Source organism: Microtus pennsylvanicus, chromosome 4 (genome assembly GCF_037038515.1).
Source record: "Microtus pennsylvanicus isolate mMicPen1 chromosome 4, mMicPen1.hap1, whole genome shotgun sequence".
NCBI lineage: Eukaryota > Metazoa > Chordata > Mammalia > Rodentia > Cricetidae > Microtus > Microtus pennsylvanicus.
Window position 1 is genome coordinate 85,099,847 of NC_134582.1, and position 26,672 is coordinate 85,126,518.

Sequence of the window (26,672 nt, forward strand, 5' to 3'; positions counted from 1 at the left end):
AACTGTGGCACAAAGAGAGTGAAGCCCAAGAGTCAAATACTAGTGGGATGAGCTAGGCCTCCCTGTGACACTGGCCTTAAGGTTCGCTGGTTCTCCTGAAATGTTTCAAAATGCAATTACAAATTCAATTATTTATTATGACTGAAAAAATGATACTGTGAGTGCTAAGAGATAAGCAAGATCAGACAATTTTTCTGCTTCCATCATTTTAAAATTTAAAAGATCCACTAAGGAAATGCAAATCAAAACCACAATTAAAACATTACTTTTTCTCATTACAATGGCAGCAAACAAAAGACAGGCAAATAACAAATATTTGTGAGAAAATAGAAAGACTGGTACCCTCACACACAGCTGATAAAAAATACTGTAGTTATTTAGAAAGCTCCAGTTAGGTATGAATCAGCATGTCTACTTCTAGGCATATGCTCAAAAGAACTAAACATAGGTTCATACCAAAGTTTGCTCAAGACCATCCATAGCAGCATTATTCATGAGTACAAATGAGAAAAACAGTAGCTGGGTATGGTGTCCCAAAGCTGTGTAATCTCGGCACTTGAGAGTGGAGGGTGGATGCAGGAAGTTCAGGAGTTTGAGATTCTCCCATATATAGCAAGTTTGAGACTTGCATGGGCTAGACCCTGTCTTAAAATAGAACTGATGACGGGGTTTCCTTTATAAGTAATAAAATTTTCTAAAATTATTGTGATGATTATTATGTAACAACTTGAAAATACTAAAATGATTGAATTTGTACACTTACTTTAAGAAGGTGGATGAACTGAATGGGAATTAGTGTAACAAAGTATTTTAAAAAAATCATGCAACTTGTTCTAACCCAAGGTATAAGCAAACAAAATGATAAAAAGTCAGAGATGATAAACCAGGTAACCATGGACACCATAACTAATTTCTGGCCTGGACCTGGTTAAGCAGCTGAGACTTCAGGAAGAAGTGATCCTGTGATGTAGCAGGAACTAACCAGTGGAAGTAGAGACTAATGTAGATCAATGTAAAAAAAAGTAGTAATTACTTGAACTCTTGCACAGTTAAAAAGTAAAAATTCTCAATTTTATTATGTCTAGAGATTATTTCTTCATTTCTTTCTGTGGATAAAATTTTAAAAAAACCTCTTAATAAATGTAAGTAAATTGTCACAAAATCCCTCATGTTCAAACCTCTGAGGATGTAGGCCTACAATCTTTTTAGTATTATTCAAAAGTGCCACAGTGAACTCAAACCAACCTAAGGATTTCCTAGTAAACATAAAGCAAATAAAAAACTAATTGCTTTTTCTCAGAAAGACTCCTATGTATGCATCAGACACAGAGAATCATCTTGGTGTTTATGACAGGAACAGAAACCACGAGAATCTGCTCTTCACACTGGATGGTGGGTGTCTGATTAGATTACAAAAAAGGCTAAACCGCTTGTAAGGACTGACAAGTATGCACACCAAACCAAAGAACCCAAGATTAGTCAACAAAATAAACACAGTTGCTTTTAGAAAGAAAATAAAAAAGGATCCTTCAGAAAAAAATAATATGCTCACAATAGTACTGTTGGAAAACATCTAGCCTGCATGTATTACCTAAAGCACAGATTTTTAACTTATTCCTCAATTTAGGGACTACTAAGCTGAAATACAGATGCATGCAGATCACATAACACATTTAGCCAGTTCCAGGAGGGAAGAAAGCAGAAAAAAAACATAAAAAAAATCCTCATCTCTTTTTAAACTTGTTTGTGTTATAAAGAATTCCTCTCTCCCCAAGGGCGGCTGGAACTAAAATCCTGGTTTCCTGATTCAAAATGCATTTTCCATCTAAATCTTGGAAATAAGTAAAAGAGCAGCTGGAAACAAAATTAGATCATAACATATAAAGCTCCAAGTTTCTGAGATGAATATAAAGAATCTCATGCCTAGTTTAAGTAACTATTTAGTAGACCAAGCACTGGTATAAGTAGCAAGATGTCACGCACACATCTTTCTTCACTGTAAGTGCTCAGGTTGTGAATACACTATACACAAAGATAAAATACCTTTTTAAAAAAGCACCAACGTGTCCTCACATTGCATCATAATCTTCTTCCCCTTTAGTCTATTAGGCACTTACACTATCATGTCTTTCAAGGGAACAAAACACATAAACACATGAGAGTTAAGAAGACATGCTTGCTATAAGGTCCGAGTCTAATTTTTTTTCCTTTTTTTCTTTTTCGAGGCAGGGTTTCTCTGTAGCTTTGAAATCTGTCCCGGGACTCACTCTGTAGACCAGGCTGGTCTTGAACTCACAGAGATCCACCTGCTGCCTCTGCCTCCCGAGTGCTGGGATTAAAAGCGTGTGCTACCTCAGCCCGGCGGATTCTAAAAAGTTTTAAGTATCTGGCAACTCAGGAGTTCTCCTAGGCTCGGTTTTTAAAAATAATTTCTTTTTGTTTATACTTATAACATCCGAGTGTCTGCCACATATGTGCAGGTGCCTGAGGTAGTCTAAAGAGGAAATTGGAGTCCCAGGTGGTGGTGATCTGCCCAAGTTGGGTGTTAGGATCCCAATTTAGGTCCTCTGGAAAAGCAGCAAGTGCTCTTAACTGCTAAGCCATCTCTCCAGCTGCCAAATGTTTGCTCACCTATCTAATAGCTATAGCGCAAACTAGGTGATGACTAGCCTTTAGTTTTTTTAAAGCTTTTGTTTTGTTTTTATTCTAGAGATAAACTCTTGTTGTGTAGCCCAGGCTAGCCTAGAATTAAACAAATAACAAACCTGCAACCTGCCTGGCTCTGCCTCTCAGTGTAGGGATTAAAGACAGGTTCTCCCATGATTGGCCAATGGACTGTGCCTCCTTGGGCCTGGAGAGGTGGGTCGATGGTTAAAAACACTTGCTACTCTTCCAGATGACCCATGTTCAATTCCCAGCACCCACATGGAAGTTCATGACCTTAACTCCAATTCCAGGGCGTCTGACCCTCTCTTCTGGTCTCCTCAGGTATTGAACTTTCCCAAAATCGGGTGAGGTCATACCAAGGGAACCAAAGTTTTAAGAAGTCTCACAAGTACTCTGACTTTAAATCAGTTTCCTATGAAGTCAGTTGATGATGTTGAAGATGGAGAAAATAACAACCCACTAGATAGGTTATGGTTTTTGTGTACATTTTCTCTCTTCCTCCTTCCCTACCTTGCTTCTTATGCTTAATTTCTTGTCTCCGCACCCCCAGCTTTTTTTTTTTTTCTGAGAAAAGGTCTCACTATGAGAACTTTGGCAGGAACTTAAAGAGATCTGCCTGCCTTGGCCAACACACACACAAACACACACATACACACAGTGTGCCGGCATCTGTTTTTAAAAGCAGGGTCTCAAATAGTTCAGCTGGCTTAGAACTCACCCTGTAGCTGTGAATGACCCTGAAGTCCTGATCTTTCTGCCTCTATTTCACAAGTGCTGGGGTTACACAATGCCTGTTTTATGCATAGCTGGCAATGGAACTCAGGGCTTCCTGAATATTATGCAAACAGTCTATGAACTGAACTACATGCTAACCTGAAAACTCAGCTCCATTCAACACGTTTTAATTGCTTACTGCTGAGAAACAATTAGGAGGAAGCACCTGGCTGATGAAGCACCCTTGAAAAAATAAAGCCCCTATAAGGCTCCAAGGGTAGCACAGCAGAGTTACCTAAATGAATGTTCTAGAGTAAATTCTTACTAGATGAATATCTTATCTAAAGCATTTGGAAACTTTCATGTTTAACAGTGAAAATTAAGAAATTTTCTACCAGAATGTAGTATTTCTTTCTGAAATGGAAAACAACCCCAGTTTCAAACAGTTCTATAGGGAACTGTATATAAGAACTTTAACTTTCCTTAAAGAGAGGTTGAACTTAGCCAGGTGGTGGTGGCACATGCCTTTAATCCACCACTATGGAGGCAGAGGCAGGCAGATCTCTTGTGGGCTTGAGGCCACCCTGATCTACATAGAGCTAGTTCCAGGACAGACTCCAAAGCTACAGAGAAACCCTGTCTCAAAAAACCAAAAGAGAGGGGAAGGAGAGGAGAGAGAAGAGATTATGCCATTCTATAAAGTTTTGTCTTTGTTTTTGGTGGGACTGGCAACATACAATAGTTTTAGGGGTAGGTTAGCTTGGCCAGAAAGACCATTTTTTTACACGACTTAGGATAGAGAACTAGTCACCTGAAGAGTAGATTCAACCACAGGCATACTCTAGACTCTGTTATAGCACCTCCATGCCTGGTTTTTATGTGGAACTCTGCCCTGCTTAAGCCACAACTACTGGCTGAACTTTCTTCAGTGTGTTATTACTTCTTTTAGAAAATTGAACTCAGCTTTTCTGTAAGAACAGTAAGTAGTCTAAGTACTGAGCCATCTCTAACATTCATGCTCTATTTTAAATATTTATCCACATTTTGCTTTGGGAAAAATGAATTGTGACATTAACTATTAAAAGCATTAAAGAATAATAAAAATAAAAGTACTTTGTTTTTTAGACAAGGGCTTTGCTATGTAGTCCAGTCTAGCCCTGAACTTTCCTTTCTACCGTCTCTTATTCTCAAGTGTGTGATTACAAGAATATGCCCAGGGGCTGGAGAGATGGCTCAGCGGTTAAGAGCATTGCCTGCTCTTCCAAAGGTCCTGAGTTCAATTCCCAGCAACCACATGGTGGCTCACAACCATCTGTAATGAGGTCTGGTGCCCTCTTCTGGCCTGCAGGCATACACACAGACAGAACACTGTATACATAGTAAGTAAATAAATATTTAAAAAAGAAAAAAAAGAATATGCCCAGCAAGTTTTTCTTTAGGTTAAGTCTTTTTTTTTAATTGTTAAATTCATTTTACATATTAACTACATTTCCCCCCTCCTCCCACTTCCTCCTGCCTCTATCCACTCCTCTGAGAGCCTTAAGCCTCCCATGGGGAGTCAACAAAATCTGGCATATCAAGTTGAGGCAGGACCAATCCTCTCCCCCCTATATGGAGGCTGAGTACAATATTCCACCATAGGGAACGGGCTCCAAAAAGCCAGTTCATGCACCAGGGATAAATCCTGGTCCCACTGATAGGGGGCCTACAAAAAGACAAAGTTACACATCTGTCACTCACATTCAGAGGGCCTAGGTTGGTCCCTTTAAAGATGCCTGGATCGTATCTACACTATTACTTTATAGTTCTGTTTTTTTAAGACACAGTTTCACTATATAGCTCTCGTTGGCCTGGAACTTGCAGTATAGAACAAACTAACAGAGATCTTCCTGCCTCTACCTCCCAAGCGCTGGGATTAAAAGTGTGGACCACTAAACTCAACAGCCTCTACTTTAGTTTTTCAAAATTAAATTTAATATAAAGTTTCATTCAGTAAAAATTTTTGCTATTGCAAACTTATAAAATCAAACTTATTTTTAAAAACTATTTCCACACTCCTTTTTTTGTTTGTTTGTTTTGTTTTGCAATAAGCGTCTCACTATGTAACTCTGGCTATCTTGGATTGTGGAACTTAGTACAGAACAGAGTACTGCTCTCACTGGGTAGACCGGCCAGCCTCGAATTCACAGATATCCATCTGCCTGCCTCTGCCTCACAAGCGCTGGTATTAAAGGTGTAGACCACTATGTCTGGTTGTTTTCCCACTCTTATGAACTAAAATAAAGGAATTAAAAACTAAAGGACAAAACTTAAAAATAATTTGGGTTAAGACTTACTTTACATATAAATTTCTAATGTGCTAATTATAGTAGGAGAACAAAATCCTTAGTTTTCATTGAATTAACAACAAAGACTGGTTTGGTGGTCCATTTTTCAAAAGTGTTTTATATACCAGAAAAGCACAGAAACAAAAGTATGATTTAAAAAATATATCATTTCTATAAACTAATATTCGCTAAAAGATTAGTGCTTAATATACAAGGTAAAAGAGATTGGGACTCCAGTGTGCTGCAGCAGCCAGCCCTGGTGCCGCAGTTTCAAACATCTTCAGCACATTCTCTCATACAACACCCTGCATTTCACCCCAGAGGAGGAATGCTGGCAAAGATATGCACCACATGGGATCTGCTGTTGGATTCCACCACATGGAATTTAAGCTGTTGGGCCCTGAAACTTTATTCAGCAGTTGGAAACCATTCCACAGCGTTGCTCCTTCACCCTCCCACTTAGGACTAATGCACAGGCATGAACACCTATTGAAGAAAACCACACAGGACTTCAACCAGTGACTACGGTAGGCTTGTTTCTCACATATTAATTTAAATACTGTGTGTTAAAGTGTGATTCTAAAAGTCTTAATAAATGTAAAGTCATTTGTAGTGTTTAATTTTCCTTGAATAATTAATTTTCAGCAATACTTTCATATATCATTTTATAACTTTAACATTGATGTAAATAAGAACTGGAAGTTACAAACCCATTTTATTTTGAGATTTCAAACCCTGGCTATCTGACAGACTGGCATCTGCAGTGCAGCATCAGCACCTCTCAGCGACTGTGTGTACTTAAAAGCTGTCTGAAACGTGTACTCAGCAGTTAAAGATCACTGGTGAACCTCAAAGAATCTTTCCAGGACATTCTCCAAAGTTCCTCCCTTAAAGTTTATGTGACCCTCGTCTGCAGTGGTGCTGCTGCACTGTTCATAGTTTAAGCTTTAAAAGGCAAGATTACTAATTAAACAAGATAACCCGCTACATTTACAAAACTAGAGAAACTTTTATTATACACCACTTAAAAGTGTTACTGTCTACTTTTTATGATGTTAAACTTAAGGTTTAAGTTTTAATCCTTGCCTCAGACTGCTTCTTTTACCTCAATATGGATCAAGAGTTCCTTTAAAGCAGCAATGTTGAAATATGATATTTTTAACTCCACATGACACAGGATCATGGATCTTTGTGTTAACCATTTATATTGCAGGTATTCCAAGAAGACTTTGACTGCATACAAATACCCCTATTCAAGGCATTCGATTGTTAGTAAACCTAGCAATAATTCTTAAATTTCTTGATAGGTAAGAAATAAAACTACTTTCTGAATTTTTCAGAATCTTCACTGGCACATAAAAAACTGTTAGTATCTAATTAAGAACCGTAAGGGTTAAATAGTTGTTCTCTATCCCCTACTGCATACACAGTGCCAAAATATTCTCCAAGCTTTTAAATATTGCTTCGATAGTCTGCAGTTTTATTTCCAGGGGGGAAAAAAGAGCTTTTGTTCCACAGCTATCAGGTCACTAGTTACTTCCAGTCACTGTGAGTTTGCTGAAATGAAGACTGTGCATTCTACACTTCTCCTGCTACTGCTCGTGCCTCTGACACAGCCAGCACCACAAACTCAACTCGACTCACATATTAACTATGAGTATGGAACAGATCATTTGGAAGAAACAAAATTTAGCCAGGACTATGAAGATAAACACCTGCATGGAAAAAATACTAAGGTATTTTATTTCTACTTTAAATTTATATTCTAAAATGATACTCATTTAAATGCATATCTTCCCTTAATTTCAATATTTGATAAGGAAAGGAGAAAGGCATTTTAATATTTAAAATAATTGTATTTTTCAGATATACTTGATTCTTCAATTAACATGTAGTACCAAATGGTAAACAAAAAGTAGCTAGAGAAATAAAAAATTAAAATTTAAAACATTAAGACTCTGATAGCAGCAATTTATGCTAAATAATGCTACATAATATCCTATAGCTGCATGTTATATTGCCTCAAAAATAAATTAAGAAAAGATAAATTATCAGCTTATGTTTACAGAATTCAGAAAAATACAGTCCAAGGAAGTAAACATAAAAATATTTATTGGTTATGCATGCCAATTACATAGAATACCAACAAGTAAAAAACTACAATTATTATGGGGATTTATTTTTAACCACATTTAAGTTTAGACTCTACTGATTTATACCAAAGATCTGTAATGACATGCCACTGAGTTATGGTTTTTATACCACAATGATACAACCTTCAAAGCAAAGCAATTACTTGTGGTTTTTTTCTGGGTATACAGAAATACTGGGAGGAGAAGGAAGTTAACATAGCATAGAACTATATGCTGCCCACTGTGTGTGATGCACACATACACTGGAAAATTAGAGTCAGATACTTAATAATATTCATTGCTTTAAAAGTTCTTTTTTTACCACAAATCAGAGAGTTAAGATTTTAAGATTAACCAGTCCAAATGCTTTCCCCTCCTAACTCACAATGAGCTAATGTTAATGCTACAGTTTCTTTTTTCCAAAGGAATGAGTTAAGATGCTAGTATTATTTCTACCTACGGTTATGACAAAACAGACAAATTTCTGTATCAACAGTTTCAAATTAAAAATCAAACAAAACCAAAAAGGTTATAACCTATTGTCTTACTGGAATGATCTGAGTCTATCAACTAACTGCAAGATACTTTCAAAATTCCTTGAACCTTAGAGCTTTCTGCTTAACTACATGGAGCTTTAAGCAGTTTTCCATCAATATAAATGTGTGGGCCAATATTTGTGTGAAGTGGAGAACTCAATGGGGTAGAGTGATGTTTAGGCAGTGCACAGATGGGAAAATGAGGGTTAACGGCAAGGTCAGGAGCCCACAGAGAAAACATAGAGCAAGCGGGGAGGTAGAGGGAATAGTACCCCATATAATAAATTATAGTCTACTAGCAGAAAACACATTCTCTGGAAAGAGGACAGAGATGAGATGACAATCCCAAGTTATACAGTGTTAATAGCCTATAGCAATGGCCTGATCAGGTAAAGAAGCAGGATAAAAGGATCCATCCTAAGGCCAAGGCAGGATGCCAGAAGAATTTATTCAGTACTTTATGTTCTACAGCTATGCTGTTGCTCAGAAGGATTGACACCGAGAAGAGGAAATCAGTTCATATAAAGAATGATAAAGAATAGTTCCACATAAGAAAAACTTTCATTCACATTCAGAGAACTATCTCCTAACCTCACACCTAGAAATTCAATATATTAAATATTTATCAAATATTGAGTTCAGTCCATGAAAACAAAAAAAGCTGATTCTCTTACTCAGGAGTGGATATCCATCCTACCTAGAGTAATGACAGTGTAATTTAATGAATAATGAAATGGAATTATGTATAAAATCTTAATGGAGGGCTGAGATAGCTTGTCACATAAAGTCTCTTGCAGCCATAAAACCCCTAGGCCCATATAGTGGAGAGAACTAACTTCTACAAGTTGTTCTTTATTTAATATGTATGTCACATACATATAACATGAATACATATATACATACTTATATATACAGACATACACATATAAAACAAAATCTTGATGAAATACCTTTACCAATGACTATGAGGAATGCTTGTGATCCTTCCAGTTTACAGGCAGATTCCTGTCTTATTACACCTGATAACAAATTTCTAATTTTACAATAGGAAAAGGAAACCATGATAATTCCTGATGAAAAAAGTCTCCAGTTACAAAAAGATGAGGTTGTACCATCATTACCCACCAAGAAAGAAAATGATGGTAAGTATGAACAATCTATCATCTAGTAGTTTTATCTTTTTGTTTTGTTTTCTGAAGACAGGGTTTCTCTATGTAATAGACCTAGTTGTCCTGAAACAAGCTCTTGTAGACCAGGCTGGGCTCGAACTCAGAGATCTGCCTGCCTCTGCCTCCCGAGTGCTGGCACCAACACCAGCTGGCCATCTACTATTTTTGAAAAGCATCTTTTAAAAGATACATACAAAGACATTTTATTCCTTGTTGTAATCAAAAGTTGTCTCAAAGCATATAAACTGAAATTTCCTCTTCAATGGTAAAGTCATTATGGCTACATCGGACGTGCTCATTATCTACCATCGTACACTGTGAGGGAAAACTGTGGACTAGAAAACATTCAAGAACATTCAGCAATTTGTCTAAACCTATCCATTTAGAAAACGTTTATTTTTGTTCACATAAAAAATAAATTCAAAAGCCTGGCATGGTGGATTTATTAATACCAGCATTTTGGAGGCAAAACAGACAGACCTCAATGAGTTCTAAGTCAGTCTGTTTATGTAGCAAGTTTCAGGTTAGCAAAGAGTACATAACAGGCCTTGCCACAAAAACAAATCAATTCAAGAAAGAATTAAAGGTTATTTTTCAAGTACAACCAATAGACTTACAACCAATATAATACAATCAATTATTATCTTCAGGACACTTGGGGAAGCCAGGGATGTGGTGGCATACTGTGCGAGGCCCTAAATTCAATGAATAGCACTTTAGAAAGCAGCAAGCAAGGAAATGCAAAGTAGAGAAACATGACTCTATATAAATATCTACAATGTCTGCTTCAATTAAAATAACAGGAATATTACTGCAAAAGAACAAGCTACAAGCCATACTGTACAGTTCTTATATTTGATTTATTCTTGTTAAATAACATAACATGGTTTCACATGAAAGCATGAAAAAAATCCACCCACACCAGTTCCTGTCTTGTAAAATAAAGTTAAAATGAACTAAAACAGAAAACACATCCTCAAAGTCTGGCAAGTATTTTAGTAAAAATGGACTTAAATAATTGAAAAGACTCCTTTTCTTGGAAAGGATGCCTCAGTATCATAAAATATCATTATTCCCTAAATTCAGAAAAAAAAGACAACCCCACTAAAATTACTAAATTTTCAATAATGCTAGGGAAGTGGATTCTAAAATGCTTATAGATACATATAAATACAGTTGTGGAAACACTGAACAGTGCCATACAAAACACATTTAACATGTTGGGGATACTAGCAGAAGAACAAAGACTGTGGACACAGAATCAAAGAGTAGACACAAACAGAAACACAAAGACATTTAGTATATAATTAAAGCAAGAAAAAGTACTCAAAGCACTCAGCCACTGAGGGAGAAAATTTTAAATAATTGAGTGTAGGAGAACTAGATAGCCATTTGGAGGGAGATAAATTAGATCCATTTTCATAAAAAGAAAAATAAACATAAGCATGACCAAGGATCTAAACAAACAAGATGGGACTGGAGTGATGGCTCAGCAGTTAAAAGCACTGGCTGTTCTTCGAAAGGAAACAGGTTCAATTCCCAGCACCCACATGGCAGTTCACAACTGCCTGTAACTCCAGTTCCAAGGGATCTGGCACCCCCACACAGACATACATTCAAGCAAAACCCAATGTACATAAAAAATGAAAAGAATCTTAAAAAACAAATAAACAAGCCGGGTGGTGGTGGCACATACCTTTAATCCCAGCACTCAGGAGGCAGAGGCAGGCGGATCTCTATGAAAGAGGCCAGCCTGGTGTACAAGAGCTAGTTCTAGGAGAGGCTCTAAACTGCAGAGAAACCCTATCTCGAAAAACCAACCAACCAACCAAACAAACAAACATACAAGACGAAGTCTTACAAGTAGTAGCAGACAGTTTGGGAGTGGGATGGCTCAAAACCCAGAAATTTTAACAAAAAACATTTAAAAAATTACTTCAGAAAACTACAGAAAATAAAAAACTTTTTTTTTCAATTTTATTTTATGTACATTAGTGTTTTGCCATGGGTTTTGGATCCCCTGGAACTGGAGTTACAGACAGTTGCGAGATGCCACGTGGGTCCTGGGCACTGAACTCGGGTCCTCTGGAAGAGCAGTCAGTGCTCTTAACCACTGACTGAGTCATCTCTCCAGCCCCAAGAAAAAACTTTTACATCATAGCAAGAACCAATGTTCATGCAAATATACACAAAGCAGAAAAATAAACAATATTTTTAATTTTTAATAAGAATATATTTGGAAGACTATTAACAAAATGACTTTAAAGTGACACTAAATACACGAAAAGATGTTCAATCTCACTTTTAGTTAAAAAATAAAAATGAGGGTCTGGCTCAGCGGTTAAGAGCATTGCCTGCCCTTCCAAAGGTCCTGAGTTCAATTCCCAGCAACCACATGGTGGCTCACAACCATCTGTAATGAGGTTTGGTGCCCTCTTCTGGCCTGCAGAATATTGTATACATAATAAATAAATACTTAAAAAAAATGAAAATTACACTGAAATTCCATCCTTAACCTGATTTTAAAAATTGAAGACAAATTATCAACATATAACATGATCAAGATTGTATAATAACAAATATTTGAATATACTGCAAGAAGAAATGTGAATTGATACAACACTTCTAGACAGGAATGTGACAGTATCTAACAAACTAAAATAGATTTACTTGTTACTTTTTTTGGGGGGGCAAACAATGCTTGAGATCAAAATCAAGGCCAATCGTGTGCAAAGGAAAGCACTGCTACTGAGCTACATCCTAAGCCCTATATTTACTTTTCAACGCATTTTATAAATTTTACTCTGAAGACCCATATCCAAAATAAAAAATACAAATGTAAAACACTAAAGTACTATTGGCAATTACAAAATACTACAAATAACTCAACAGCCTATACAATGAACAAACGATGGCACAGCCACCCCCAAGGAATACAATGCAGTTATAAAAAGAACAAGGAAAGGCTAGGGCTGTAGCTCAGCTAATAAAGTGCTACCTTAACATTCAGGAAACCTTGGGTTTGATCCCCAGCATCCACTACTGTTCACAGTAGTAAATCCTTGCAATTTCAGAAATATGAAATGTAAAAGTAAGAGGATCATAAATTCAAGCTCATATTTGATTATACAGCATTTCAAGCCAGCCAGACTATCTCAAAAAAAAAATAAAATAAAGCAAAATAAAAGAACAAACAAAAAAGTGAAGAAGACCTGTAAGAACATGGAGTGTCCAGAATACAAGTATGCAAAAAAAGGAAACCATAACAGACTATTTCTAACATGCCGCCTTCATATAAAAAAATACCATTTTATAGCCGGGCGGTGGTGGCACACACCTTTAATCCCAGCACTTGGGAGGCAAAGGCAGGCGGATCTCTGAGTTTGAGGCCAGTCTGGTCTACAAAAACTAGTTCCAGGACAGTCTTCAAAGCTACAGAAAAACCCTGTCTTGAAAAATCAATATATGGCCGGGCGATGGTGGCGCACGCCTTTAATCCCAGCACTCGGGAGGCAGAGGCAGGCGGATCTCCGTGAGTTCGAGACCACCCTGGTCTACAGAGCTAGTTCCAGGACAGGCTCCAAAGCCACAGAGAAACCCTGTTTCGAAAAACCAAAAGAAAAAAAAAAAAGAAACAAAACCAAAAAAAAACCCCAATATATGTATGTATATATATGTATATAATTTTATAAAAGAAAATTTTAATAAAAATACTTTTTTATTAAACAGCTTACATACAGATGTTAATTTATGTGAAAAGAAACACAGAAGAGGGAATTTTCTAAAAACTGAGAAGGATTAAAGATTTGGCTAAGTGGTAGAGCACTTGCCTAATATGCGTGAGGCTCTGGATTAAATTTAGAAATTTAAGGCCAGTTACATCAAGGAAATAAGTGAAATCATGAGTAGAAGTGAGGGAGATTGGGATGCGATAAAGATCTAGTTGTGAGTATATAATTTTTATGTAGTCTTAATTTTCAGAATATTGTTTCATATAAGCAAAAAACCACATGTAAATAAAGTCAGTAAAGACAAACTTATAAAAACAATAGAAATATAAACATTAAAACAGTTAATTATATTGTGAATTCATAACATAGTAAAGAAAACAAAAATCTAATGCAACTAAATCTTAAATGTAGTATTTCAATTATAAACCTTGAAGTTAAAGAAAAGCAAATCAGAAGCAGTCATGCATTGCTTAAAGACAAAAATTGGGCTAGTGAGATGGTTCAGCAGGAAAGGCACCAACACCAAGTCTAATAACCTGAATTTGATTCTCAGGACCCGTGTAATGGAGGAAGATAACCAACACCCCAATTTGTCATCTGATCTCCACTTCTGTAGTCACATGTGTGTGTATGCAAACATAATACACACAAAATCTTTTTTAAAGTACTGCAAAACAGACACAGGGCTACATTGCGTTTTATACTATACATTAGGTAATTTATCATGTAAACACTATAGACTACTTACACATATCTAGATGGGACAGCTTATTTTGTATCCTAGGCTATATAGTGTGAATGTGCATATGTATATGGAGGTGGGTGTTAGACATGAAGGAAAAGGTGAGACTAAATTAAACACAAAGGAAAATGTTAACAAAGAGATCCTGAAGATGCAAGATACACAATGCTGCTGTTAGAATAACCCAGCAAGCCGGGCAGTATGGAGCACACTTTTAATCCTGGCACCCGGGAGGAAGAGGCAGGTAGATTTCTGTGAGTTCGAGGTCAGCCTGGTCTATAAGAGCTAGTTCCAGGACAGGCTCCAAAGCTACAGAGAAACCCTGTCTCAAAAAACAAAAAAATAAAATAAAATAAAAATAAAATAAAATGATCAATGGAGGATCAATGTTCTGGATTAGTACTTCCCAACAAGCTTGAGAGCCTATGTCCTATCCCTGCAACTTATCCTAGAAGGAAAAAAATGGCTCCTCCTAGGTGTTCTCTGACCTCCATAAACATGCCATGGTACACCCCCCCCTCCCCAATAAATAATGGTAAGACAACTAAAAGAACATATTAGAGTACTATACCAGGATTTTATTATATGGCCAAGTAGTTGCTGGCAATGTGTTGGTAATTCAATTAAGAAAAATAAAGTTTCCAAAAGTAATATTGAAAACACCAACAGAATAAAGAATCTTGCTTATTCCTGATATCATATTTAAAAGTTAACTCTAGGGTCTGGAGAGATAACTCAGTGATTAAGAGCACAAGTTTCTCTTCCAAAGGGACCCAGATTCAATTGCCAGCACCCACATGGTGGCTTACAAATATGTGTAATTGCAGTGCCTAGAGGGGTTTGAAGTCCTTCTGATCTTTTTAGGCACCAAACATGTGTGGTGCACATACATGCATACAAGTAAAACATTCATACATATAAAATAATAAATATTTAAAAAGTTAATTCAAAATGTTCAGATTTCTTTTAAAAAGTTTAAATTTCAGCCGGGTGGTGGTGGTGCACGCCTTTAATCCCAGCACTTGGGAGGCAGAGGCAGGCGAATCTTTGTGAGTTCGAGACCAACCTGGTCTACAAGAGCTAGTTCCAGGACAGGCTCCAAAACCACAGAGAAACCCTGTCTCGAAAAACCAAAAAAAAAAAAAAAAGTTTAAATTTCCAGAACAAACAAAGGATAGCACTGTAATGACTCCTAAGATTGCCATCTTAAAAGTTCATGCATTGAAGGTAAGAGAAGTGGAGAGGGGATGACCAACCAAGGAAGCACTCTGGGTATCTAAATAAGAGCCCAAGTGAAGACATTCTAAGTGAGACATTCCAAGGTAGGATCATAAAACTCCAGCAATGACTGATTTTCAAGTTAATGGTTTGTTCCTCTCACTTGGGATTTCTAAAGTCATTAACTATTGTCATCTATTTGAAAAATGTTTTCAACACATCAAACTTGAAAAACATCAAACTTGATAAATCAATTCTTAAATTCTGCACTGGTAGACTCCATTTATTTGTTTGTTTGTTTATTTATTTATTCATTGTTTTTTGAGGCAGGGTTTCTCTGTAGCTTTGGAGCCTGTCCTGGAACTAGCTCTTGTAGACCAGGCTGGCCTCAAACTCACAGAGATCCGCCTGTCTCCGCCTCCCAAGTGCTGGGATTAAAGGAGTGCGCCACCACCGCCCAGCCCTATTATTTTTAACATTCAAATGAGGCAAGGTAGCCTTCCATGAGGTCAGCAATTAGACAATCACAGCAATATAGAAAATAAAAAGGGGGCCAGCAAGATGGCTCAATAGGTAAGCCTGACAATGTGAGCTTAATCCACATAGTAGAAAGAGAGAACTGTCTCCTGCAGGTTGTTCTCTGAGCTTCACAAACCTACTGTGGTATGTATGCACCCATAGATTTACATACACATACAATAAGAATAAATAAATATAAGAATAAATAAAAATAAGTAAATATGTTGACTATGGACTATGTAAAATTCTGATGAATTATTAAGCTCAATACAAGAGAGCAGTTGGTTATCACAACTATCTTTCCTGATTTACCAATGATTCTGTAACATACCTTTCCAAACCACAGCATTCATTAATTCATTATAACAATAACTTTACAATCAGATGATGAATTTTTTCAAATGAGCTTATGCTTACAATTTTGTTTCCTAACTTAGAAATGCCTACATGCCTGTTGTGTGTCTGTTTAAGTGGCTCTGTCTACTGTGAAGAAGTTGACATTGATGCTGTGCCACCACTGCCAAAGGAATCAGCTTATCTTTATGCACGATTCAACAAAATTAAAAAGCTGACCGCCAAAGATTTTGCAGATATGCGTAAGTTTAAAATATAAAAGCACAAATTTCTGTTTTTCACTTGCTATATTAAGTCAGCACTATTGAAGCATTCACGTATACTACATACACTTCAAAAAAAACCAATCTTTTTCTTACTAAAAGAATCTTCTTTTTATACAGACTTCTGTGATCATTCCTTTTTTAAAAAATATTTATTTATTTATTATACAATATTCTGTCTGTGTGTATGCCTGCAGGCCAGAAGAGGGCACCAGACCTCATTACAGATGGTTGTGAGCCACCATGTGGTTGCTGGGAATTGGACTCAGGACCTTTGGAAGAGCAGGCAATGCTCTTAACCTCTGAGCCATCTCTCCCACCCATGTGATCATTCTTTACTGTTGATTTTGCTATTCCATCTAACATAGGTATCATCTTAAGACCAATACTTCAAAATACACACTATCTCAGGCGGAACGTAGTACCAGCATGACCAGGAAGCTTCTCCAACTGACAAGACACTTTTCCACTTTTACCATAAATACACAAGCGGCTTTTATTTTCCTTTTCTATTGTTTATTTATTTATGTATTTATTTATTTTTTATTGTTTTGTTCTACTTGGGATCTCATTTCCCATGTGCTAGGATTACCTGGGAAAAGTTCCTTTTCTTCAACTTATAACTCTTCCTTCCTTCCTTCCTTCCTTCCTTCCTTCCTTCCTTCCTTCCTTCCTTTCCCTCCCCCCCCCCCCCCAGAGAGGGTTTCTGGATCTTGTTCTGGAACTCACTTTGTAGACCAGACTGGCCTTGAATTCAAAGATCTGTCTGCCTCTGCCTCTCAAGTGCTGGGATTAAAGACATGCACCAACCACCACTGCCTGACCTAATTTATAACTTTTAAACCTTGCTACATATTTAAAAATATCTGGAAAGGAAGCTGGAGAAATGGCTCAGTGTTTAAGAGCATTTGCTGCTCTCTCTGTTTGATCCTCAGAACCCTATATCAGGCAGTTTACAACTACCTGCAACTCCTGCTCCAGGGTATTTGATACCATTGCCTGGATACTTCATAGGCACCTGCACTCACACATGACTTACCCACACACAGATAAACACGTGTACATAATAATTAACAATCTTTTAAAAAAATCTGGAGAACAACTTTTTAAAATACTAATACCCCATGAAATGCAACCACATTCCTTGGATGATTCAACAGAAACGGTTCTGAAACAGTCATGTTTAACTTTTTCTCGGATCATTAGTAATCAGCTTTTTGGCTTTCTAATAAAATTTAACTGGACTAAGGTATTGTGGTCAGCATATTATTAATACCTCAGGTTCAATCTCCAGCACCTCATGAAAGCACAGCTGGAATTACACAGTATCAGACTATAGGTTAGAGTACCAACACTACAAGATGAATTTGACTGAGTTACTAACTGCAAATACTATCCTGGGCCTTGAACAGAAACTTTCCTCCAGTCTACATAATGAGATTCTAACATCTTATTTTTTATTTATTTCTGTCAAGCTAACTTAAGAAGACTTGATTTTACGGGAAATTTGATAGAAGACATAGAAGATAGTACTTTTTCAAAACTTTCTCTGTTGGAAGAACTTACACTTGCTGAAAACCAGCTAGTAAGACTTCCAGTTCTTCCTCTGAAGCTTACTTTATTTAATGCTAAGTACAACAAAATCAAGAGTAAAGGGATTAAAGCAAACACATTCAAAGTAAGTATTCCATGGCATGACAAAACACAATGTGAGTGATGATATTTTAAGTTTTTATTACATTTATTTATTGTGGGTATTTATTCATTTTGTGTGTGTGCACATACCAGGTATACATGTAGAGGTCAAGGATAACTTTTGGAAGCTGTTTTTTCCTTCCACTGTGGGTCCTGGTCATCAAGTTCCAACACATGGAATGCAGGTCATCAAACTTAGTAGCAAGAATGCTGACAGAGGAGGCATCTCATTGCCACAGTGATAATATTTTTTAATTGGTGCTTGTTTTCCTCCCATTCTGCTCCTCTACTACTTTTGAGGTATATTTCTATTCAACAAGATAAGAAGTGAAGAGAGCTATAGCTGGCATTTACCCAGATCAATATTTCAGAACTTGAAACAAAAAGACAAACATTCCACAAAAGAACATTGGGTTAATGTGTGTTTATGTGTTGCAAAGGGGCTGGCAGCATAATTCGTGGTAGAAAGAATGCTTAGCATGCTTGAGGACCTAAGTTCACCCCAGCACCAAACATGATCAAATAAGCAAAACATGTATACCATACATATATCATACAAAGACATACAAATGGGTGTCTTCTGTCAATACAAAGGAACATTTTTATATTTAAAAGTAAACACTATTATCTCATTGTTTCAAAAAGTTGTATTCTTCCTATTAACCAGGAACAACTGGTATCTTTTATATTTAACTTTGGTAGATAATATAGCAGTGTTCCTCAAAGAATAAATCAATAATTCCAAAAGAATGGAAATGCTCATGAAAATTGAAAAAAGTTATCACCCCAGTCCAGAACTTCCATAACTATGATATAATCACTCTCAGCCCTAGGCAGGGCAGAGAAGGTAACCTCAGGCAAAAACACGAGATGCTCAAGCTACTGCTGGAAGAAGACAACTTTATTCAAAAGGCAAGATGTGAGGTATGGTGGAGCATGATGGAGGAAAGAAGATCTATGCCTTTAAGGCTAGCATGGTCTACACAGCAAGTTCCAGTCAGCCAGGCTATCTAGTGAGACACTGTCTCAAAAATAAAAACAACAACTGCCGGGCGGTGGTGGCGCACGCCTTTAATCCCAGCACTTGGGAGGCAGAGGCAGGCGGATCTCTGTGAGTTCGAGACCAGCCTGGTCTACAAGAGCTAGTTCCAGGACAGGCTCCAAAACCACAGAGAAACCCTGTCTCGAAAAACCAAAAAAAAAAAAAAAAAAAAAAAAAAAAAAAAAAAAATAAAAACAACAACAAGCACAGCAACAAAAGAGACACGATCTCACACACATGAAATTGCAACCACCCAGGAGCCTCAGGCAGGAGGATCTAAAGTTGAAGACCAGTTTAGGCAATGTCACAAGAGAATTCCTAATAGAAAAACCTAAACTAATGAAATTTTCATTTACGCTAGTTTATGTAATTATACAAGTTTGACATTTATCCACAACTGCCTGTTTAAAAAATTATTTCCTAGCTAGCCGGTGGTGGCACAGGCCTTTAATCCCAGCACTCGGGAAACAGAGGCAGGCTGGTCTCTTGTGAGTTTGAGGACATCATGGTCTACACAGCGAGTTCCAGTTCGGCCTGTTTCACAGAGAAACCCTGTCTTAAAAAACAAAACAAATAAAAAATATTTCCTTTTTCCTTATATTTAAGGTAACCATTCAACATTATAGGGTTTGTTAGTTTTGTTTCTGTTTTTGTCCTTATGGTATTTTTCATTAAAAATTTATAACTGATAGCTACATAAAACTGTATAATACGTATGGTTAAGGTATTTTCAGAACATGACAAGATGATCTAAAGAAGCAAACCCTTAACAGGGGCAGGGAAGTGTCTTTTGCACACTCATCTATACCCTTTGTGGTGTAAGATAATACTGCTCAACCAGAAAATCTCGAAAAGAAGGCTGAATCAATGTAACCTTTGGGGGTCAGGCCGGGTAGTAGCATTTTTGGTATTCTGAAGGCTTCACACTTTTCTGTTGATTAGAACTGGATTCAGGAACAATGTTTGTAAATGTAAATACAAAGATATTTGGAGAAAAGGCTGATTTTTATACTATTAAAAATATCCAAAAGATTGATTTGCTGTTGATATCATAAGCAATGTTGGTGGTTTTGTTTTTTAAATAAGGGATTCAGAAACTAAGGGTTCTTTACTGACTTTACAAAGCAGACTTGAAGATGGACATAGTGGTACACATACCTGTAGTTCCAACACATGAGAGGCTAAAAGTAGGAGGACTTTCAGTTTAAGGCCAACCTGGTCTACACTGTAAGGCCATGTCTCAAAATACAAACAACATAAAACCAGAGCAGACACACTTTCTAAAAACAAAATATAAATATACCTCATGCGCTAGGTAAATGCTTCAGCATGTAAAGGCACTAGCCTGCAAAGCCTGAACACCCAAGTTCCACATCACACATCTCCAATCTTTTAACTCTTAAAGTGAGTTGGGAAGAAGAGATAAGAAAATTAATAGACATTCATGGGCCACCTAGCCTGTGGTGCAGCATCAAACACAAGAAGAGCCTGCCTCAACAAGCTGGAGGGGAGAAATGACTCCCAAGAGTTATCTTCTGACCTCTGCAAGCAGATGCACATGTGCACAAAACACATGCGCCATTTTTAAATTTAATTTTGTAATTTAAAGAAATGAATTTAAGTAGGGGAGACTTTGAATAACTAGCAGTGACAGAATGTTTAGAGCAGGACATAGAGCAATTCCTTGTGGTCCAAGCTACTTGGAAAGGTAAGGCAAGAAGATTGCTTCACTAATAGGTGAAGGCCAGCCTGGGAAAGGTAGGACAACCATGCCCATCTCAGAAAAAGAAAGAAGGATGGAAGGAAGGAAAGAGTAAACAAAGAAAGGTAGATTTAAATATTCTGGATTTTAAAAAAGAATATTGTGCAAATTGGCATGAAAATGATAAATTTGTCTACTTTATTTAATACCTTAGGGTTGCAATAACCCTAAGTACAGATCAAGTTACTATAATTCAAATAAAAGTAGTCCCGGAAAGACAGTTGATGTCCATATGATGTAAAGGGAAAATGTTTATGAAAGAATTAAGGGGTGGGGAGATGGCTCAGTAGGTAAGGTGCTTGCTGTCAAGTTTGACAATCTGAGTTCAATCCCCAGATCAAACAGGAAGCAGAAAATCAAATGCTGTGCGTTGTCCTCTAACTTCGAATATGTGCACTATGGTTTATGTACACAAGCACATATATACATAAAATTTTGAAGATTAAAAAAAGATAAAAGATTGAAATAATAGCATAGGAAAGAAGAAGCAGGCGGGGCATAGTAGATGTAATCTTAATATCTGAAAAGCTGAAGAGGGAGGATGGTAAGCTTCAGGGTAGTTTAAGATACATGGTAACCCCCCATCATAAAATATGACATGGTAGCACAGGATGCATATAAAAATTAGGAGTAACGTCACAGAAAAATTACATTCTGAAATCATAGCATGCAATCATACATAGTAATGAGTTACTGATTATAAAGAATATTCCAACACAAACCCCTCACAGGAAAACATATGTCATGTTAAATTGCATGTTTGGCAAAATGCTTTGGGAAACGGCACCTTGTTAAGTACCATCTCTTAGGAGTAGCCATTTTTCTAGGAATATGTAAAACTTCTATGGAAAGTTCAGGAGTTGCAAAAAACTTGAAGGATTCAACTATCAGTCAACACACAGCTGCCCTCTAGACAAATATTAAGGGCTGAGTATTCCAGGATGAGATAAATGTCAGAAAAATGTGGAATATTCAATAGAGTGCTATTAGATATAATGTCTTAAAAACCAAAAACCCTACTCATGAGGCCAAAACCCAATAACAATCAAAATAACAAAGTACCACTCCGAAGCTGATACTATTGAAACATACTACATCAATACTGTTTTTAAAGTATATATTATTTGAATAATGTGAAGAATGCATAGACCTCAGTGACATTGAACTTTTTTTTCTTTTAATAGAAACTGAATAAGCTCTCTTTCCTCTATTTGGACCATAATGATCTGGAATCTGTGCCTCCTAACTTACCAGAAAGTCTCCGTGTAATTCACCTTCAGGTACAACTGTTCTTTGTACAATAACTAGCTTTATTTAACTATGGGGCCATGTTTATTACTTAAGAAACTTATTTATATGTCAGTTATGGTTATAACACCAAAACAGTGTGACCACTTAATGTCTATATAAGAATTTCAAGTCCAGGGCTGGAGAGATGGCTGGCTCAGAAACAATATGGTGGCTCACAATCATTCGAAATGAGAACTGGTGCCCTCTTCTGGCCTGCAGGCAGACATACAGGCATACTGTATACATTATAAACAAATAACTCTCATTTAAAAAAAAAAAAAGAACTGCAGGTCCAATCCAGAGTACACTAAGTAGATTGATCAGTCTAGGAAGTATAAAGTCTGTTTAAGCAGAATACACCTTTCAGCACCTCCCAGTCTAAGTAAAGTTGAGGACTTACTACAAGGCCTTACCTAAAGCAGACAAGCATTCTATCACCAAGCATTCGCATTTTTAACTTTTATTTATGGCAATATTCTGCTCCTTATTCCTCAGGCTGCCTGACTGGGGTGAGAAGGGGTGAGCATTAGGCATTTACTGTCTATATAACTGAAACTCTTGGATCTGAGGTACATGTTAAAGGCAAAACCATTGAGCATGACAGGTCACATAAGATGGGATGCCTATGTGGTGTTTTGTAGGTTTGTTTGCTTTGACATCCCCAGAAGAGGGGATTCCCTTGATGGTGACCACAATGAGGACAATGAAGAAAACAACAGGCACACTAAATAACCAAGCAGAACTGGAACATACAAAGGAACCACAACCACAGTAGTAGAAATAGTGTTGTCTGTTCTAACAGGCCAAATTCAAGAGGTATCTTTGCTGAAACACCTGTGACACATAATGTGCAGTGTTTTCTAAATACTAACCAATTCACCATCACCAGCTGAGTATTCTAAAATTCAATTCTGATACCTCTGAGTCTATGGAGACCCCGTAAGTCCACGATTCAGTCTGATAACACTGTTCCCTTTGCAGGTACAGTATGAAGCATGTGTTGTTTTGTCTTATCCCTATATTGCAGTTTTCTAGAGTGGTCACTATGAATTACCTCATTATTATAATTCCAAGTCCTGAAAGACACTTCTATCATCCAAGAAATTCTAAGTTCAATTTCTTTATGCCAAAATCTTCTGGGACCCAGGATTACTCTCGAGCTTTCTGTAGTGTGGTGGAGGCAGAAGGAAGGGACAGAAGCACAGAATAATGGAGGCGAAACAACCCGGGCAATCGGCCAGCAACTGACACAGGTGTTATGTATCTCCTAGTTACTCCAAACACAGATTTGAAGACCACTGATTTACGTTTCTTTCTCCAAAAGAGTAGTGAACTCCAATTTCTGATTTATGTTTCTTTTTCCAACTAGTGGCAGACATGTACTTTTGGAGACATTTTATCTCATTTTACAGGACAGCATCAAGTGGGCATTGCAAAAGTGAAAAAAAATGAAAAGGAGCAGAGGTTGATATCTCAGCATCACAAGAATCTCAACTTCTTTTCACCTCTTTAAGGAATATTCAAACACACTGTATCCCTTTGAGTTAACACATTGGAATAGGATAGTTTCTTTAGCTTGCATGTTTCTATTTATATTCCAAACAGGACCGGACAGAAGCAATTTGGAAAAATAATGAGTAGACTTTAATCCAAAGCAATATGGTACACTTAAAAATATGTTTAGGTTGCAAAAGAGAGTGTCATCACAGTGGACTAATATTTGTTAAATATTATCTCTAAAAGAAGATTCCATTTTAGGCAAAATATCCTGTGTAATCCTACTGTATAATATACAAAAGGTTGATTTTAGATTTCTGAGTATTTTTTCTTTTATTTTTCAGTTTAACAGCATATCTTCAATTACAGATGATACATTCTGCAAGGCTAATGACACTCGTTACATCCGGGACCGAATTGAAGAGATTCGCCTGGAGGGCAATCCAATTGCTCTGGGAAAGCATCCAAACAGTTTCATTTGCTTAAAAAGATTACCTATAGGATCATACTTTTAAAAACCATCAATGCAGTGTATAATCTAAAGTAGTGCACCTAATGTCTTAAAGGAACATAAACATTAGCTTACTATTCTCATTTTATCTATTGTAGAATTTTATGTTTAATCAATGATGTCCAAAATTCTTACATGTTTTTTTCTTACATGTTACTATAAAAATAATCCAGACTGAATCTTAGTTCAAAACAAAATGATATGAAACTAAACAACATTAAAACCCCTTGTAGTTTACACTACACTACATCTAAACAGTGTCCTTTTATATAAACACTCACATGAGATCCACCATTCCCAAGACTAATGAAGTAGAGAATGCCAAGAAACGCTGAACTGTTTGTCTTTCTTAACATTTATTGTATTTCAAAAGCATTTAAGGCGACGTTCCAAGAAACTGTGAAAAGCCAAATGTTCCAAGTGACCGTCCATTGACTTTATGATTCATCAGCATTCTCCATGAAGCAGAAACCTTTTCTGTTACGGCAGCTATTTTATTGTATTTCTCATTTAGTCTAAGAAAAAGGGTAGCCACATCTAGGCAAAACTTTCCAGTAAAGTAAAATTTTACTCTTTGGTATAGAACCAATTTAGAAAAGTTCAGTTTTATGCTTTGTGGTCACACATAGTCTTTAGTCAATTACTTAAAAAAAATTCTAAGAAAAAGAATCAAAATTCTACTCATTTTCTCGGAGAGTAATAAGAGCCCTTCACTCTAAAGATTCTAAAACATTAAATGAGTATAAACTTTTCACAGTATAGGAAGGATTTCATCAATAAATTTGTTCAAATATAAGAAATTTAAATGAAGTCTATTGTTTTGTGCTGTACGTAGAGCTTCAGCTATACATACGTTCACTCAAACTGCACACTCACAATCCGCCCATGAGCACCACTTCTCAATGGCCATGATTTCCAGATACATGGAACAGAGAAACCCAACCTTCTGTCTAACAGTGATGACTGAACAATGCAGATTAAAGTTCCTAAATTAACCCTCAGAGGAAGGTGCATATAGCACACTCACAAATATTAGTCTATATATTACTTTGGAGTTGAACATAAAATTAACAGTGTTTTAGAAATAACTATCTTTTATATACAAAAGTACTACTATTAGGCCGGGCGATGGTGGCGCACGCCTTTAATCCCAGCACTAGGGAGGCAGAGGCAGGCGGATCTCTGTGAGTTCGAGACCAGCCTGGTCTACAGAGCTAGTTCCAGGACAGGCTCCAAAGCCACAGAGAAACCCTGTCTTGAAAACCAAAACAAAACAAAAAAAAGTACCACTATTATTTCCATTATTGGGTACACATTAGAATCTGCATGCTTTTCCTAGAATACTCAAGCATTTGGTGTTTTGCCCCAATGCAGACTGACCCCTTTCTCTCTCATGTTACAGCTGACCCCAGACAAAACTTTTCATTAAAGCACTTGTGACCTATAAGGCCATACTGATTACTCTAATAATGTTTACTAGTTCATTCATTTTGATGTTAGTTATAGTAAATTTATCCCATTGTGTCATTTTGTGTGCATGCCTCAGTTTCTCTGTGACTAAACACTCACTAGGATTACTGAAATACAGTTCTACCTTTTACACTTGTATGGTACCTAGTAGTACATTTGAATTAAATATGCAATAAACATTGTAAAATCTATCGAAATAGAAGGGTACTGCTTATATGGGAAAAAACAAACTAGTATAATATAGAATAAATCAATGGAAATAGAGTGACAAGGCTGAGACAATGGGCGATATACAGGAACATCCTTTAATTTTCTGACTTTCAGAAGAAAAATATACTCATATACACATGCATACAAACACAGTTTGGTATTTTAGGGGTGTGTATTGTTCTGGGGTCTGAACACAGTGCCTTATACATTTTGGACAACACCATTGAACTCTATTCCCAGACTTCTATATTATTTTTGTAATAGAATTTAATGAGAAAATACCATAAAATAATTATAATTTTTTTCAAAGTTAAAACTAATGGTTTGAATGAAATTTTCGGGAGAAAGAATATTGCTAAAAATTATAAATTATGGAATTTACTTAAATAACTTGGATTTTGAGTGAGACTACTTGAATATAGGTAGCTTATATCTTTGTTACACACCTTTGTACGGAAAAATAAAATAAAATCCAGAATGGACCAAGGAAAACAACACAAGTAAAATTATTCTTGATTCTACTCTACTCTATAATACAGATATTTCATTCTTGACAATTATAACTAAAGAAATAGTCTTAAAATAAAAAAAATCATAACAGGATTAGTGCTGTGGAATAACTTTTTTTGTACACTATGAAGATTTGTCACTTGAATTGGTTTAATAAAAAGCTGATTGGCCAGTAGCCAAGCAGGAATGGGCAGCACAACCAAACTAGGAGAATGATGGGAAGAAAGGGCAGAGTCAGGAGTTACTAAGAGACATAGGGGAGCAACTCATGTGGAAATAAATAGATTAATAGAAATGTATTAATTTAAGTTGT

The 26,672-nt window shown here is 36.6% G+C and overlaps 2 protein-coding genes across 3 annotated transcripts in view; one reads left to right on the forward strand and one right to left on the reverse strand.

Annotated features, from left to right (window-relative positions):
- The window catches only part of Cenpp (centromere protein P), a 188,150-nt gene that overhangs the window by 125,961 nt on the left and 35,517 nt on the right, over nucleotides 1-26,672 (reverse strand). The gene's annotated exons all lie outside the window — the stretch shown is intronic.
- Ogn (osteoglycin) lies at nucleotides 6,028-25,841 on the forward strand. 2 transcript variants are annotated; one of them, XM_075969716.1, is made up of 7 exons: nucleotides 6,028-6,235; nucleotides 7,227-7,444; nucleotides 9,425-9,518; nucleotides 16,193-16,351; nucleotides 17,848-18,050; nucleotides 22,056-22,151; nucleotides 24,003-25,841. In XM_075969716.1, exons 2-7 carry the CDS (start codon nucleotides 7,271-7,273, stop codon nucleotides 24,171-24,173), a joined length of 897 nt encoding a protein of 298 aa, XP_075825831.1. In that variant the 5' UTR covers nucleotides 6,028-6,235; nucleotides 7,227-7,270; the 3' UTR covers nucleotides 24,174-25,841. The 2 variants fall into 2 exon arrangements, with proteins under 2 accessions (XP_075825831.1, XP_075825832.1); XM_075969717.1 differs by lacking the exon at nucleotides 6,028-6,235 and adding an exon at nucleotides 6,924-7,015.